Raw genomic sequence first — 15876 nt, 5'->3', positions numbered from 1 at the left:
AATACTTTGGACATGTTTAATACATGCATTCAATTCTCAAAGTACATGTGACGGTAAATAAAGAATAAAATGTCTTTTCAATGCTGCAGCAAGAGTACTGACAGGGACTAGAAAGAGAGAGCATATTTCTCCTATATTGGCTTCCCTTCATTGGCTCCCTGTTAAATCCAGAATTGGATTCAAAATCCTGCTCCTCACACACAAGGTCTTAAATAATCAGGTCCCATCTTATCTTAATGACCTTGTAGTACTATATCACCCCATTAGAGCACTTCGCTCTTGCCCTGCAGGCTAACTTGTTGTTCCTAGAGTATTTAAAAGTAGAATGGGAAGCAGAGCCTTCAGCCTTCAGGCCCCTCTTCTGTGGAACCAGCTTCCAACTTGGATTCGGGAGACAGACACTATCTCTACTTTCAAGATTAGGCTTCAAACTTAGGGCTGGACCAGGTGACCCTGAATCCTTCTATAGTTATGCTGCAATAGATGTAGGCTGCTGGGGGATTCCCATGATGCACGAGTATTTCTTTTTCAGTCACCTTTCTCACTCACTACATGTTTATACACCTCTTTGCACTGAATCACACTTGTTATTCATCTCTGGCTCTCTTCCACAGCATGTTTTTCTTCTCTCTCTCCCCCAACCGGTCACGAGCCTGGTTCTGCCAGAGGGTTCTTCCTGTTAAAAGGGAGCTTTTCCTTCCCACTGTTGGAAAAGCTCATAGGGGGTCATATGATTGTTGGGTTTTTCTCTGTATGCATTACTATAGGGTCTACCTTACAACATAAAGCGCCTTGAGGCGACTGTTGTTGTGATTTGGCACTGAAAAAATAAAATAGAATTGAATTTAATGTAACAGCAAAAACAATCTACAAATCAGTTTTCCAGTAACTGCTGTTAAAATATTTGATGCTTCCAGGTCTTGGTTTGTTTAAAAAACGAGAAGTTTAGAGGGAAGATGTTTCTGTAGTAGATCAGCTAACACAACACACGTCTGAAACTTGAAAAGGAGTCCAACTAGACAGGGTACCCTTTTTGTTTTTTTCTGCATGAGGGAACAAAGGCAATGAAACTTCACTTTATTTAAATCACAACTAATTCTGACAAATCCAGACAAAAAGGTGGAGGGGCCAGATGTGATGTAATGTAGTTTTCGCTTATTGGTATTGACTAACTTCAGTGATCCATTGTGTTTGGAAATGCTCTCTGGTCACAGTTGCATTTGAATACATTTTTTCATACTTTAGCAGAACAAACTGTACTAAAACAGGAAAAGAAAAAATAGTTCTGCATTGAGATTTGTAAGAAATCATTTAAATTATTTTCCAGAAGTTACCTGGAAAATTAACAATGATAGCAGATTTCACAGAAGGATAGGGAAAAGACCAAACTAAAGTCATTGTTAGATGTAAATAGATTTCTCTGAACAGTCACAGAGTTTGGGTTATTCGATTTTAATCAAGATTGACAAGTATTCATGTACCGTAATTCCCGGACTACAGAGCGCACCTGATTAAAAGCCGCATGCTCTAATTTTAGAAAGAAAATCAATTTCATACTTGTACAGGCCGCACCGGATTTTAATTCACTTGTAATAAAAGATATTTACACAGAAATATTACATGTGAGGATTTTTAAAGTTTAATTTAATCCGTAAGGTAACATAAACGTTATGGTAACATACAAAAATACATACTGCAAATGCTTTTTTTCCTCGAACAGCGCCTGTAACACGGCTACCTTTAAGTATACGTACGTATCAGTAACACACAAATTACGTTGCTTATGGTTTTTTACGGAACAGTGCACAAACAACATTAAAACATCTCTTAACAACCGGTAAAAATATATACCGTATATATACACTACTTATCAATTTTATTGGTCTACTGTTACCAGGCAAAATGTTTTTGGCCACATGAAAAAAAAAAAAAAAATGCATTAGCCGCACGTCAGTATAAGCCGCAGTGTTCACAAGTAGCGGCTTATGACCCGAAAACTACGGTACATTTCCCACTTCCCGGTATAAAAAAAGCATCTTACACGCTCAGGATGCGTTCGTTTACAGCAACAAAAATCTTTTTTATTTAATGTTTCAAAAAGATAAAATACAAACCAATTTTTTTTGAAAACCTTTGACCTAAAAAGCCCAAATTTATTCATGACTAAAAATGATCAGTCACTGACTCAGTCTGTTTACAGATGCAGACATACCTGCATGAAAACTGTACACAAAGCAAACGAGTATAAAATGTGACACATCTGAAGAAAATAAGCAAGAGAATCTCCCGGTCACGGTGTTGCTCACAGCCCCATCACAGAGGGAAACACAGCAGCACCTGTGGAAGGAAGGAGAGTGCATTCAATCCATTCACAATGTCTCTCATTAACCCCTGTCATCTAAACTCACACGACGTCAAAATCAGTCTGCGTCTACTTCAGCGCAGTCTCGTACTTTTTGGGCTACCTTGACCATCTCCTGTGTCCGATTCCGGGACTTTCCAGTCCAGTTGGCGCCCTTTTTCATAGAGTCCCTTAAGGACCTTCCTCACTTCATCATTCCCGCCGCCATGACTCAGCTCCAGGTACTTCCTGTACAGCTGCAGGGCAGTGCGTGCATCCTCTATGCTGTCATGGGTTTCCCCCTGGATGTTGAGGTCTGTGGACATCAAGAAGAAAACAATCAGAAATGAGTTAAGGTAAACTGTTATCTTCAGATTTCAGAAGAGAATTACATTTATTGATAACGAGTGAAATAAAATGATTATCTTTATACATTTTTAAGTGTTTCAGCTTGAAATGTGTCTATAACCTTGACAGAAAGGTCTCCGACACTCATACATCAGTGTACTGTAATCTGCTACCATCTGGGATTTTTTTACACTGTGTGTATGTTGGAAGTTGTGATTTTATTTATTAATTTATAAATTTTTTGATTGGTTGGTTTAAGACTTCAAGATTTAAAGGAAAACTCACACATATTTGAATTAGTTAATTTAATTAAATAAAAAGTACAGGATTATTTTTTGAGGCATTCATCTGTATGTCTGAAGATCATTGAATGCAAAGACTTTAATGCTGTACATAGACGTGAGTTGCAGGTAAGGCTCATGAGCTTTTGTAGAAAATGCTAATGTCAGCTGGTCCCTTGCACCACGGCATCGCCAAATGTGTTAACTACTAACCTTTGTTTTTTGTACATTTTTTGATTTGTTTGTTTTTACAGTAAGCTCTATATTTTAACCTTGACTTACCGAGAAAATACCAGGCAAGAAATCTAAGAGAAATCATCCTCTTGCGGGGCAAATGGAAGAGATGGACAGTATCAACAACTTGATCTTTTGGAACCTTAAAAAACAAAAGAAAAACCTTAAAAATCACATCTAATCACTCTAAAAGTTGTGAGATGACTAAATTTGACTTTACTGAGCTCTAAATTATACACACTAGTTTATAGCAACAACATACCAGTAAGTTGATGACACGAAAATCTTTCTGTAGGCCGTGACCTACAAAGCGAACTCCTGTGTCAATGAGGAAGCGCAACTTTAGGTAGGTTGACTTCAGAGTGGTCAGATGCTTAGACGATATTTTGGCATCCAGGTCTCCAGGTTTGATGCCAGAGTATTGTGTCAAATAGTCGACCACCTGGAAGAACAAATTGACCAGTTAGCAGGTGGATCCTTTAAACATTATGTAATCATACTCTCTGCAGCTTCTCACCTGCTCCTGAGTGGAGATGTAGTCATCGATGAAGGGGACCCCCTCGTTGGGCCCCTGACCCCTCACACAGGTGATCCTGGCCACAGACATCTGACTGGGCTTAATGGTTGATTTGGTGCCATCACTGCGTAGCTCTGCTTCTTCCTGCAGACGCACACATTAAAGAGTTGGGTTTAATAACAACAAGATTACTTTAGAAAGACTCCAGGTTGTCAGTGGACTCGAACCCAGTACCTTTTCACGATAATACATCAGCTTTTTACTGCTTATGGGTAAAAAGCATTCCATTTAACACAGTCTAACCTAGGAGAGCACAGATTACTAACCTTATTAACTGGACACCTGGATTAGTTTCACGAGTTAACCATTATGACCAGTCTGTTGTGACAAAGAGCTCCCTGTAAATGTCTATAATATTTTTTTATCATGAAAGATTATGTCTTCCCACCTTCTTCTTCAATCGGCAGGCTTTAGGGGTCACCTCCATCTCACCCTACCCATAACACCCACCATGTCTTCCTTCACTACATCCATAAACCACCTCTGTGGCCTTCCTCTTTTCCACCAGGCTGTCCAATATATCCACCATCCCTCCTCTGCACATGTCCAAACCACCTCAGTCTTGCCTGTCTAACTTTGTCGTGGCTGAGCAGCCCCTCTGATGAACTCATTTCTAATCCTATTCTTTCTGTAACACTTTTTCCTCATAACCAGGTCATCAGCTACAGGTAATACTTAATATTTAGTGTTATAGATTTCAACCTGGAAGCAATTTTTTTTTTAGTTATTTGGTTTAACATAAGACGATACAAATCATAATCAGATCATGATTAAAAAGGGCCTGATGTCTCCAGGTCACTGTAAATTTCCATGTCATGGAGATTTGTGTAGACTTTATTGTCAGCTTTTCGCAGGTAAACAACTCCAAACAAAAACTTCAAAGAGTACACTGCGCTTTGAAGTCACACTGCTACAGGAAAAGCAGAAGTGGTTTAATCCCATGGATTCCTCTTTATTATCAAAGTGTTTACACTAACCACAAAACAATGTGACAAATATCTGGCAATTTCACTCCTTTGAAATCCCACACAATATATTATTTTCAGTTTCAAGTTAACACCAGTGCATTATGGTTAGAATAGTTCTCCTTTAAGATGGGGAATGTTGTAATGGAGTGGGTGGATAAAACTTGAATGGGTTTTGAATTAAATTCATCCAAAATCAGAAAAAAAATTCAAAGCCACACAAAGCAGAAGTATGCGGAATGAAGAGGAAGGATCTTTTAATACGGTAAAGCAAGCAACGACAACCCGATTAATGTGGTTACAAGTGTTTTACAGGGTAATGTATTCACACAGTGGTATTGTGGTTAGAGTTACCTGATTGAGTGTTACAAACTCAGCGTCCAGCCCCACCAGATCACCAGCCTGCGGCATCTCACTGACCATGAGAGGGATAAAAGTGGCATGTGTCTTCCTCTGCTTCCGAGCCAGTGACGCCTCTGTGAGCAGCACGCTAGCATCTATGGGATTTTTAACTGAGGCAAACAGCAGAGCATGAGCAGTTAGATCAATAAAAAGAAAACCTTCAGATTTATTATGCTGAAACTTACTGCGGAGGTCGTATTTGGTGTGGTAGTTTCTCTTAGCGTAATACAGAATGGCTGGCACTTTCCAGCTCACATCAAACTGTGCAGCCTCAGTCTGAAAACAAAAACAATAAATCAACAGATAAAATAATAAATAGCTTTAGGTGACTGCACACGTTTACATTAGCAAAAATAAATAAGCAGTAAAATCCTTACTTTATCAATCGGTTCAATGAGGAAGTCATTGAAAAGGTACCACTGCTGGTGTGTGACTCCCTGAAATAATAAAATCATTTTAAATGTTAAAAATGTAACTTTTCAAAGTGAGTTTATCTCAGACTGCAATTTCTTATCTAAGACTAACGCACCTCTTTTCTTTGATGGTAGGTCTCACCCACTTTAATGTGTGCAACCAGATTACCACCCGTGCGAGCATCCAGGATGTGCGGCACCGTGACCACCAAGTCATACAGAGAAGCTCCCTCCGCCTCTTCAGCAGCACTTAACTAGTAACAGATAAAGTACGAGATAAAGAGAAGATAAACTTTTTTTTTTAACCACATGCTGTTACAGCAGCCAAAACAGTACACCCAATTTAAGATAAATAACCGTTAAAATAGAATATCTCAGTAACTCAAACTCTAATCTTTCTGTTTTTGTTTAAAAAAAACCAAAACAGAAAGGAGCACAAATGAACAGAAAAAAAAATGAAGTAAAATAAATACAGGGGTTAGAGATCTAAAACTCTTAAGTTAAAGACAATAATGGTTTAAAATTATCTAAAAATTGAAATAAAATATAGCTAAATGCTATATATAAAAAATAATAATATGGCAGCAGGTTATTCCAGAGATTTTCCCCTAATACTCTCCAGTTACTCCTGAAGTCCCCAGATGGGAGAGCAGGCCAGATGAGATATATAATGTTTTCAATGGTTTCTGAGACATCCCGGACTACACCCATTCACCTCAACTAACACTTTTGGTAATAACCATAGGTGACTTGGAGGTGCTTATACCAGCTGTTTCCCACTTGACTGCAAACCACACCAGTACATGCTAACAGTCTCACTCAGATGAAGCCCGCAGAACCAAAAAAAAGGGATGCTATTCTGAGCTTCCCAAAGCAGATACCCACCCCAGCTACATCTGCACTAATTCAGGTTTCTTCCACACCAGTGAGGGAACATTCCACATCCCAATGAACAGACAGTGATGCTTCGAGTCAACATATCCAAGCCCCTGTCTTTTCTTGATACCTTGATACCCAGGTCACACTGCACCTGAGCCCAGCGTCTCTCCCTGCATGTGGTGGGTCCATAGAGGGGCAGATCTGTTTAGGTTGTGGATTTTCTACATCTCTCTTAGTCTCTTATCCCTGCCCTGATAGCAGTTAGCCTTGGAACATGAAACAGATCCCTGGATCAAAGGGATGTGCAAATCCCTCTCTCATCAATAAGGTGTCAGTTTGTCAGGGGTTGTAAAAAAACTATATAAAAAGTTACATAATATATAATATAATGAAGTGTGTGTGTACAGTAAAACAAAATAAGAGATATAAATTTAACAAAGAAAGAATAAAGATGTCTTACTAAATGTAATGGGGAAAAAAGTGCAGCAAAGTTGCTCAATAAAACAATGTCTAAGTGTGGCCAGCAGATTTACTGCTCAGGGATACTGCAGTGAGTGGACAGGGAGGAAAATTCCAGACTGAAATTATTTCAAATTATTGTTAGCTCAAGAAGCTCTAAAGGCCTCACCTCCTCGGTCTCAGACCACCTGCTGATCTCTAGTCCTTGACTTTTGCTGATGGACATCTTGAGAGTGGCGGGGATCCAGATGTGCCGCAGATCCTCTGTGCGAGTGTCAAAGGTGATGCCCTCCATACCGCAAATCTCCTCCCCACTGCACAAAGTTTAAAGTGTAAAGTTCAACAACATATTTAATCACAATTTAAGATAAAGAAGTGCAATTTCAACAGCACATTTCAGTTTTTCTCCATGATCAATGTAGAAAATTACAGAAAAAGATCTGATAGCTCAGTGCCAAAAGACTGTCCCATATTTGATGTTTCTTTTTTTCCTACTGAAACTTTTCTGTCATTTAATTGTTTATCCAATCCTCACTACTTTGGTGTAGTATGAATGGACACAGGGGAAGGTCTTTATCGGGAGGAAAAACTATAACACAACAAACACAGTTAAAAGTCCAATAATTTATACCTACCTTCATTTTTCCAAAGTTGTCTACCGGACCAGATTGGAGTCTTTGTCAAGCTCATTCTGGCCCAACTAAGGCCTCCAAACCTTATGTTTGACACCCCTAAGGCTTCTCAAAGTGCTCCTTCCAATGTACAGCTGTGTGTGTGTGTGTGTGTGTGTGTGTGTGTGTGTGTGTGTGTGTGTGTGTGTGTGTGTGTGTGTGTGTGTGTGTGACTATTTCTTTAAAATGAAAAGGGGTCTTACTCTACTTACTCTAAGCACCACTCAGTGGGCATGGGAGGTGGTTCTTTAGGTTTTGCTGGTTTCTCTTTCTGCTTGGCTTTATTGAAAGCATACTATAAAAAACATTCATGTAATTAATAACAAGTTGAAGAAGACCATCTTGGTTTTAATTTTTATCTTTTTAATGACAGAATCAATGTCGCTTACCTCGGCCTGAACCTTCCAGAATTCAGCCTCTTTAGCACTGTTCACCTCACAGTTTATCACCAAAACATCTGGTAGACATCGAATGTTTCGTGTCTGCACCTACAGTGTAACACAAACACACTATCACTCTGCAGCATGGCTAACAATCTGTTATGTATTGACAATATGAGTGAATAAAAGCTGTAACTCACTGTGGGCTGATACTTCTCACAGTTTTCACACCATGCCTGAGTGCTCTGCTCCAGGCAGATGCTTTTCTTCAGGATCTCAGCAAAGTCATACTCCTTTATTGTTTTTTCTGAAAAATATCAGAGTCAAATGAATATACTGGTAACAGATATAGCCTACTGCTCACTCAACATTAAAACTACCCATCTGTAATGGAGGACATTCAAATATTTAAAGCTACAAATACAGAACAATAAAATATAGTAGCTCTGGAAAAGGATATACAGAGGAAGATAATTAAATTTCTAAATACAGGATTAAAAAAACATATATTGGAAACTGATAAGATAAAATTATCATTATTATTTTTAAATGTAAGCATATGATATATATATACACGTGTAAGAAAGAGGAGATATTATGAGTGTGAAATGCACACCTCAGTGCTCTCAAACTGACCTTGAGTGTTCTGCTCGGGGTAATGCATGGTGAAGAGCAGCGTGAGGGAGGAGCGGACCGTTTCTTTGCCACAGCGACACAAACTACTGTTCTCAACTTCACAACCAAACAGCTTTCCAATGACAGACTCACCAGAGGAGCCAAGACAACTGCAACACAAACACAGAGCAGTCACATTTGTTACGCAGATGTTATCTTTTAAACGGTTTCTACTTTTATAAACAAACTTAATAAGACTGGAAATATGTTCAGTAAGACTGCAGGGCTTTCTAGACTCAGAGCAGTTTTTGCTCTGTGAGTGACTAGCGGTGGGGAAAGAGTAAGGAATCCTGCAAATGATTCACTTTCTCTCAACAGAGGTACAAGTTCCTGTCAAGGTACTCGTCTGATCTTTTATACAGTCTCACGTAACAATAAACTGGATGTTAAATAAATCCAGGTGATATGAGGTGTTTTGTAATGTTACTGTCACTTAATTGTTAGATGTATGTAATTATGTCTGTAATTGTGATGCCTTTTTTGATGTGGTTGTCTTTATCGAATAATCACCACACTCAGAAAGAGAATTTCTCAAAGGATAATGACAACATAACAATTGAACTATTTCCAAGCATTGGTCCCCAGGCACAACACCCATATGTGTGTGCTTTGGCCAAGGCCACAGTGACGGGAAGTGTAAAGTAACCATGTTAAGGATGGAAGAAACACCAGCTCCAGAGGAAACCCACAGACCCAGGGCTCTTTCTCTAAGCAGCCTAGAACACATCCAGACTGATGTATTATACCTGCTGCTAGCACCTCTGTAGGCTTGCGGACCCTCCTGCTCCTGTGTCTCCTGGTGAAGCTGGGTGAGGATGAAACGATTCCAACTTTGGATTAAGCGACCAAGCCTAGCCTTCCCCGTTTGCTCGTCCGAGTCTGAGAGGATCAGGCCCAACGCCGAGGCTTCAGGGATGGTTCGAAATGCTCTGAGGAAGTTACTGGCCTTGAGGAAGATGATAGGAGATGGTACTTTGGGAAAGCTACATAATAAATTATTGTCCAGTTGCAAAGAAATGAGGATTCAATTTAAGGGTTCTGTATTTCCCAAGAGGCTGAATCGTTATTTCAGAGAAATGAATGAAAAAACTTACCTGACATGGATCTCCTCGTGACAAATCTAACATGTGAAAGAGGAAGCCGAGCTCACAGGCCAAACAAAACTCTTTCTGGCACAAATGATTCTGAACAAGGCAGCGAATCGGCTCCAGGAAATATAACACCTAAGACAAAAAACCAGAGAGCAACTCTTGATGATGTCTCATATCAAAAAAATAAATTTTTACCAAACACATTGTAAATCTTCAGTCTCTTACCTGGATCATGCAGTTACAGTAGGCATTGGGAATGTGTGGCTCCAGGCCAGCAAACAAGGTCCTGTTGTAATGTTTGAAGTCAAAGTCCTCCAATCCAAGTTTAGAGTATTTAATTGTGACCTGAAGCAGAACAAAGACATCTTCATCACGTGTTTTGGAAATCTAAATTTACAGTAAAACTTTATAGATTGTGATACGTCAACAATAAATCTCATCTCTATATGAGAACGAGAATGAAATAAAGTCCAACCTTTCTATACTTTTTGGGCACCATGTAAAGATGTGGCTCTTCATCACGTCCTATTGGTGACTCAGGGACCTGGTTGTAATTATCATAATCAGGCTCCACATCTTTAATCTTATAAGGAACCTGAAACCAAAACAGGGACCACAAAAAAATGTTAAATTATGTTAAAAACCATGTGTTTAACTGGTTTTCAACCTTAAAATAGAAAGATTGTTAGGATTTTGTGAAGAAGGACAATTAAAAATCTTTTTTCCCCATTTAAATTAGCATAACCAAGTTCTTCACATGCCTGGTTCCTGGGGCGGGTACGAGGATTTGCTGCGTAACCAATGAAGCCAACAGTTTTCATAGTGCGGAGGATTTCTGGGTCCACCGGAGGGGCTCGTCTGTTTAAAAAAAAAAGAAGAAAAAAACAAAAACCAAAAAAAAAAAAACCCACACGTTTTAGATTGTAAAGCAGTTAAGGGGAAAAGGGGGAAGGGGCAGCTACAAGCCATGCTTCTCATTCTGAAGTGCCTTTAATAGTGAAACAGGAGTAAATTAATATATTCGTTCAAAAAAAAAAACAAAAAAAAAAAAACTGCATCACAAACTTTACAAAATCTGAACACGAAATCCAACCAATTTCAAGCCATAGTTTACATGTTTTAATTAGTGTCATAAAATATGGCGTGTCTCTGTCCCTTCACATAAAGTGTGTAATATATGGCTTCAAATACAGATGTCATCATTTTCATAGGTAATGTTATCAACTATGACTGCAGAGAAGAGAAATTAACCACTTCCAGATTGTCAAGTAATATGTTTATGGTATGAACAGTTATGTCATGCATGAGATCGTACATCTCCACTGATCCAGCTTCTCTTTCCTGGTTTGGTTTTACCATATAAATTCAGAAAAGCTTGAAAATGTTTGATATTTCTCCACACTGTTTAAAAACTTTTTTTCTTCTTTTTTTTTGGTAAAGAAAAACGATCCTTAAAAAACTGAAGTCAACAATGCTTTACTCTGTCTCTCAATTCTTTCCAACTTCCTTATTCTGTCTGTGGCATCCAGCCCCGAGCCCACAGGTTCCTGATGAAAATGTAAATTTCTTAAAAACACGTCATAAACCTATAGTTTAATTTTCCACCGAGGCTAAATAAATTCCTAAAACAGCTGGGAACTTAAAGTCTTGGCAATAGTGTATTTTTTGGAACCACTTTCTGCCTTTGATGTATTTCTTTGTATTTTGAGAAGTGTGACAGTGTAATGTGGAGTTCGTTTGAGATAAACTATAGTGACCCCGATGAACTTTTAAAGACAAAAACAGTTTGGTTTTCTATCCGAGTTACTTTCCAGAGTGTGTGTTTCAGTTCAGTTTTTGGTGACTTATTTGTTTTTAATTTAAGTACAACAGTTTTGTATATACTGTTAATAATTGTGTTACCTGGGGCTGGGTGTAGCCAGGGCAGTGGGCCAGTCTGACAGCAGAGGCTCAGTGCTCGTCAGCGGCATGGGGATCAGAGAGAGGGGCAGCAGGTCGTGATTCCAGTCCAGCTGAGGCAGTGTGTCCACGAGGCAGGGCAGGGCAAATTCCGTCTCCCGTGAGTAGTCGTTGAATGAAACTTCTGGAGCATCGGACCAAAGGTGCACACATCCCCCTGAATCCCCAAAGGCTAAGGCTTGTTTGCTTGTTGACACGTCAAAACTCATGAGCAACTGGCCCACTGTGTTGACGTGAAAAATATCTGCCATGTTGGCAAGGCCGGTGGGCTCACAGAACTGGCACTGACCTGGAAAAAGAGAGAATACAGGCGGTTATAGTGAAGCTAAATGTACCATCCATCCACTCTCTTGCACTTTCAATTCAGGATCACGAGGCAGCGGGGCTGGAGCATATTCCAGCTATCATAGGATGACAGGCTGTCGGACTGTTGCAGGGCCAACACAGAGAGACATACAACCATTTGCACTCACATTCACACCTATGGTCAACTGAGAATCACCAGATAACCTAATGCCACTAACTGCATGTCTTTGAACTGCAGGAGGGAGCCACAGAGAATGCAAACTCTGGCCAGAAGGCGGATTCATACCCAGGACTAGCGCTAACCCCCACATAACCATGTTGCCCGGCTACATGTACCAGTTTTTGGAAGCATAAGAGACTGCGGTAAACTACTTATCAGATGTCAGTTTTGTTATTGACTTTCCTAATGATAATATATAAAAACTAAATGATGACTCCTATCATCAAAGTGTTCTGCTTTAGCTCTTAAAACCATACAAGACCAGAAAACTACAGTCATTGCATGAGGTCCTGTGCAACAGCTGGAAAGAGGAACAAACACATCAGGAATGCCACAACAGCTCTTGCTGGCCTCACTGTACAGCATTAAAATGAAAATAATTGTGTACATTGCTTGTGTCATGAGCACACTCTTCTATAGCACTAAGAGCTGGACAACATACTCCAGGTGGGAAAAAGACTCAACCCCTTTTCACTTATGATACCATAGTTACAAAGAGAAAAAAATACATTTGACTGTAATGACGAAATTTCGTCTTGGTATTTCTTGGTATTTCACTTATGTTGACCAAACAAACCAAGGAAACTAACAAGCAATCAGACTAAAGAACTCTAAAATTGACTAGACTCTTTAGTTCATACCTGTCTGTGAGAGGATTGCAAGCCGTGACGTGTAGGTAGGAATGAAGCGCAAGAAGAGGGGATCCACATGCACCTGAAGGGGGGTTACAGCACGCATCATGCGGAGGTCATACACCATGAGGAAACGGTCACATGCCAACCCATTCAGGCCTCGGCTGGAGAATCCACATGCAGCCAGAAGGTTTCCGTGAACATCAAAGTCTGACAAGCTGCCAGAAAATGCGTCAAACTCATGCTCCATCTTAAAGGTACGCAAGTCACGAAGGGTCACCTGTTTTGAACGAAGGGTAAATGTGAGAGTCATGTAAAACAAACAAATATATTTTTTCAAAACTGATATAATCATATGAGACTTACTTTGCCAGAAGTGTGTCCACAGAAGAAGAAACGATTGGTCTGACGCATTATTGCCACTCCAGGTACCTCCACTGTGAACTGGAAGTACAACCAAAACAGCAGACAGTCAGACACTCGCTGTGAAGTGCTATGTTGTGCCAGTGGTCTATGCTTATATCAGGCTTGATAAATGCAAGCCTGATGTCTTACTTTTTGAGTTTCTTGGACTGTATTCAGGTCAACTTCAGCCACATAGTTTTGCAATCCACCCATGAGCAGCGTGTTGTTATCAGTCATGAGGAGGCTGTGCATATCAGCTCCTTCCTCCATCCTGCAAAGCACCAAAAATGGCCATTAATTCCATAACCGTAAAAATATTTTCATATCTCCATGTCATATACAATCACTATGAGCACAAAAACATAGAGGAAAAACACACCCCTATTTAAGATAGGTAGGATTCACAATAATATCTACTGACAGTGTTTCTTCTGTATTTTTGCAGAAAACTTCACCAGGACACTTAATGTTGTATTTTCTCTAATTTCTCACCAATATTGTGCAACATATCAACAATCAATGTAAAAGTAAACTCTTACGGATAATCAAACATGACGAGACCTCCACGAGTGTAACATCTCAGGTTGCATTTAGAGAGGACCAGCACGCCTGTTTCCAAACTCTGAATATGTCGGATGTCATCGGTTGCGTGGACTTGGAAAGAAGAGTAGCGTGCCATTGTTGGTCCAAAGAATGATGTTACATGACCCTTAAAAGAACACAAAAAAGGAATATTACAAAGTGTAACGGCTGACGAAACGATCTGTCCTCCAATATAATTCTGGTTCTCACTCTGTGGTTTCCCATCCAGAGCATTTCCTCCTGCAGGTCAAAATGTGTTGCAGTGACAGGGATGCCAACTTCTGAAACGACACTGTGCAGCTCAGAAAAGATCCCCTCCATCAGGTGTACAGGCTCCGGGACGGTCACAGCCTGTCCCTCTGGGTATAGCTCCACACCCTGGAGTAGTTTTGGGTTTAGGTGTGGGTCCATGGAGGGTTCCAGGCCTGCATCTAGAGTTCCATGAAGGCTGGCTGAGTATTCACCCATCCCAGGGTCAAGACCGTCAAAGTTCATCATGGATTCAGTTAAATCAACCTAAAGAGAAACGCCAACGCATGTTAATAGTGACACCGGGGTCATGTTAAGGTGTTGGATTGGAACCAGTTTGTCTTTGTATTTTTGTTGCTGGGTCTGAAGTGCTCTAATGTTAGGATGTTAGGCTTGGAGAAGGTTCTTTCGAGTTTTTCCTTTTCCAAGACGGTAGTCTTGTTTTATTTCTTTTTGGTTAAAATCTGAGGTTGTTTCTTTGACTTAACACTGACTTAATATCCCATCATACTTTTAGAGTTGGAGAAGGAATTCGGATGAGAGGTGAAACATCTTAAAAAACCTAAGAAGAAGTCCAGTAGTCCTAAAAGCAGGCGCTACTACAATGACCTGGATTACTGAGAATCTGCAAAAACATCCTGCAGCTTTGATGCTAGCTTTGACGTAGCTTTAGAGTTCGCGTTTGTAAGCTAACAGGGGGAAAGACCCGAAAGACGATTCTCTGGTATCCATTTCTAAAACATAAATAGGGTAGATAATCTAAAAAGTAAAATAAAATATCTCACACACAAGAGTATTGTCTAATTCAGCCGTGTTTGAACGCTGTTTGTGTCCTGTATCTAAATTAGCTAATGTTAGCAGCGTTGTGGCTAACCTGAATTGTTCATGCTAAACTGTACGATACCTGTAATACTAAACAGGCCCACCCATTTCTTAAACTTAAAAATATACCGATTTAAGGTCATCACCTACCTAAGCCTGAACTGCAAAGGTGTCCATGCTCACACTTCATTCACAACAACAAACACACGGATACTGGAAAACGTTTCCGGGGCACCTCTGGTGCGTTTAGGAACCGCGCTGGAGCGTAGGCTTCCGTTGTTATGCCAGACGCACATTTCATTTTAAGAGTACAGTAGGCCTATTCATTAAGTCTTTAAGTTGATTTAGCTAGTCATTCAGTAAAACACTAGTAAATTATCTTATTAATCATAGTTCATAGTTTATGTTTTTCACTGACAAAAACACAAGCACATGAGATTTATAGGTCCTTTTGGAGTTGTTTTCAAACATCTCAGTTATCTTGACAGCTAACTTGACAGCGCTAAAAATATATATATTAATCTAATACTAACATCAATTATTCTCTTTGTATGGCTAGCTCTCTAACCCTAGCGCCGCATGATACGTGAATGCACCGTGAACTCCCGTGTGTGTTTGTGAGTTCCTGAGTTCGACTCAGGTCGGGTTCCTTTTATATAGAGTTTGCGTGTTTTCTTTGAGGGTACTCCGGCTTCTTCCCACGGTGATAAGACATCCAATTAGCGGGGTTAGACTAACTGATTGATTCTAAATTTCTCATAGCTGTGAATGTTGGGTTACTATGGTCACTATGGTAACTGCGAAAACGCTCCATCAGATTAAGGTATGCCAGAGTTCAAGGGAAATTTTAAAATTACGCATTGTTTATTTCATCATCAGAAAGGTGACAATTAAAAGGTTTTTTTTCTCTATACTCAAATTTCCATGCCATCATGGGTGTAATGACAATTCAGGCTAATTTTATATCATAAGGTCATGAACAAAC

At 39.8% G+C, this 15876-nt stretch overlaps 1 protein-coding gene across 2 annotated transcripts; it reads right to left on the bottom strand.

The window, feature by feature from the left end:
- Positions 1 to 1436: 1436 nt before the first annotated feature.
- Positions 1437 to 15171, bottom strand: pan2 (poly(A) specific ribonuclease subunit PAN2). Of its 2 annotated transcripts, none has more exons than XM_026153975.1 (26): positions 15042 to 15171; positions 14031 to 14336; positions 13778 to 13947; positions 13389 to 13509; positions 13200 to 13277; positions 12843 to 13113; positions 11619 to 11964; positions 10478 to 10574; positions 10192 to 10311; positions 9942 to 10061; positions 9720 to 9848; positions 9372 to 9571; positions 8587 to 8735; positions 8151 to 8257; positions 7960 to 8058; positions 7783 to 7865; positions 7069 to 7213; positions 5678 to 5815; positions 5526 to 5585; positions 5334 to 5424; positions 5101 to 5258; positions 3722 to 3865; positions 3467 to 3646; positions 3253 to 3346; positions 2454 to 2657; positions 1437 to 2337 (listed from the first exon to the last, which is right to left on the bottom strand). In XM_026153975.1, the coding sequence occupies exons 2-26, from the start codon at positions 14316 to 14318 to the stop codon at positions 2303 to 2305; spliced, it is 3627 nt and encodes a 1208-aa protein (XP_026009760.1). In that variant the 5' UTR covers positions 14319 to 14336; positions 15042 to 15171; the 3' UTR covers positions 1437 to 2302. The 2 variants fall into 2 exon arrangements, with proteins under 2 accessions (XP_026009760.1, XP_026009761.1); XM_026153976.1 differs by having other exon boundaries at positions 2466 to 2657.
- Positions 15172 to 15876: the final 705 nt, after the last annotated feature.

The sequence above is a fragment of the Astatotilapia calliptera genome, chromosome 20 (assembly GCF_900246225.1).
Source record: "Astatotilapia calliptera chromosome 20, fAstCal1.2, whole genome shotgun sequence".
Taxonomy (NCBI): Eukaryota; Metazoa; Chordata; class Actinopteri; order Cichliformes; family Cichlidae; genus Astatotilapia; species Astatotilapia calliptera.
Note: the sequence above shows the minus strand (reverse complement) of the source record. Positions and strands in the feature narration are given on the sequence as shown.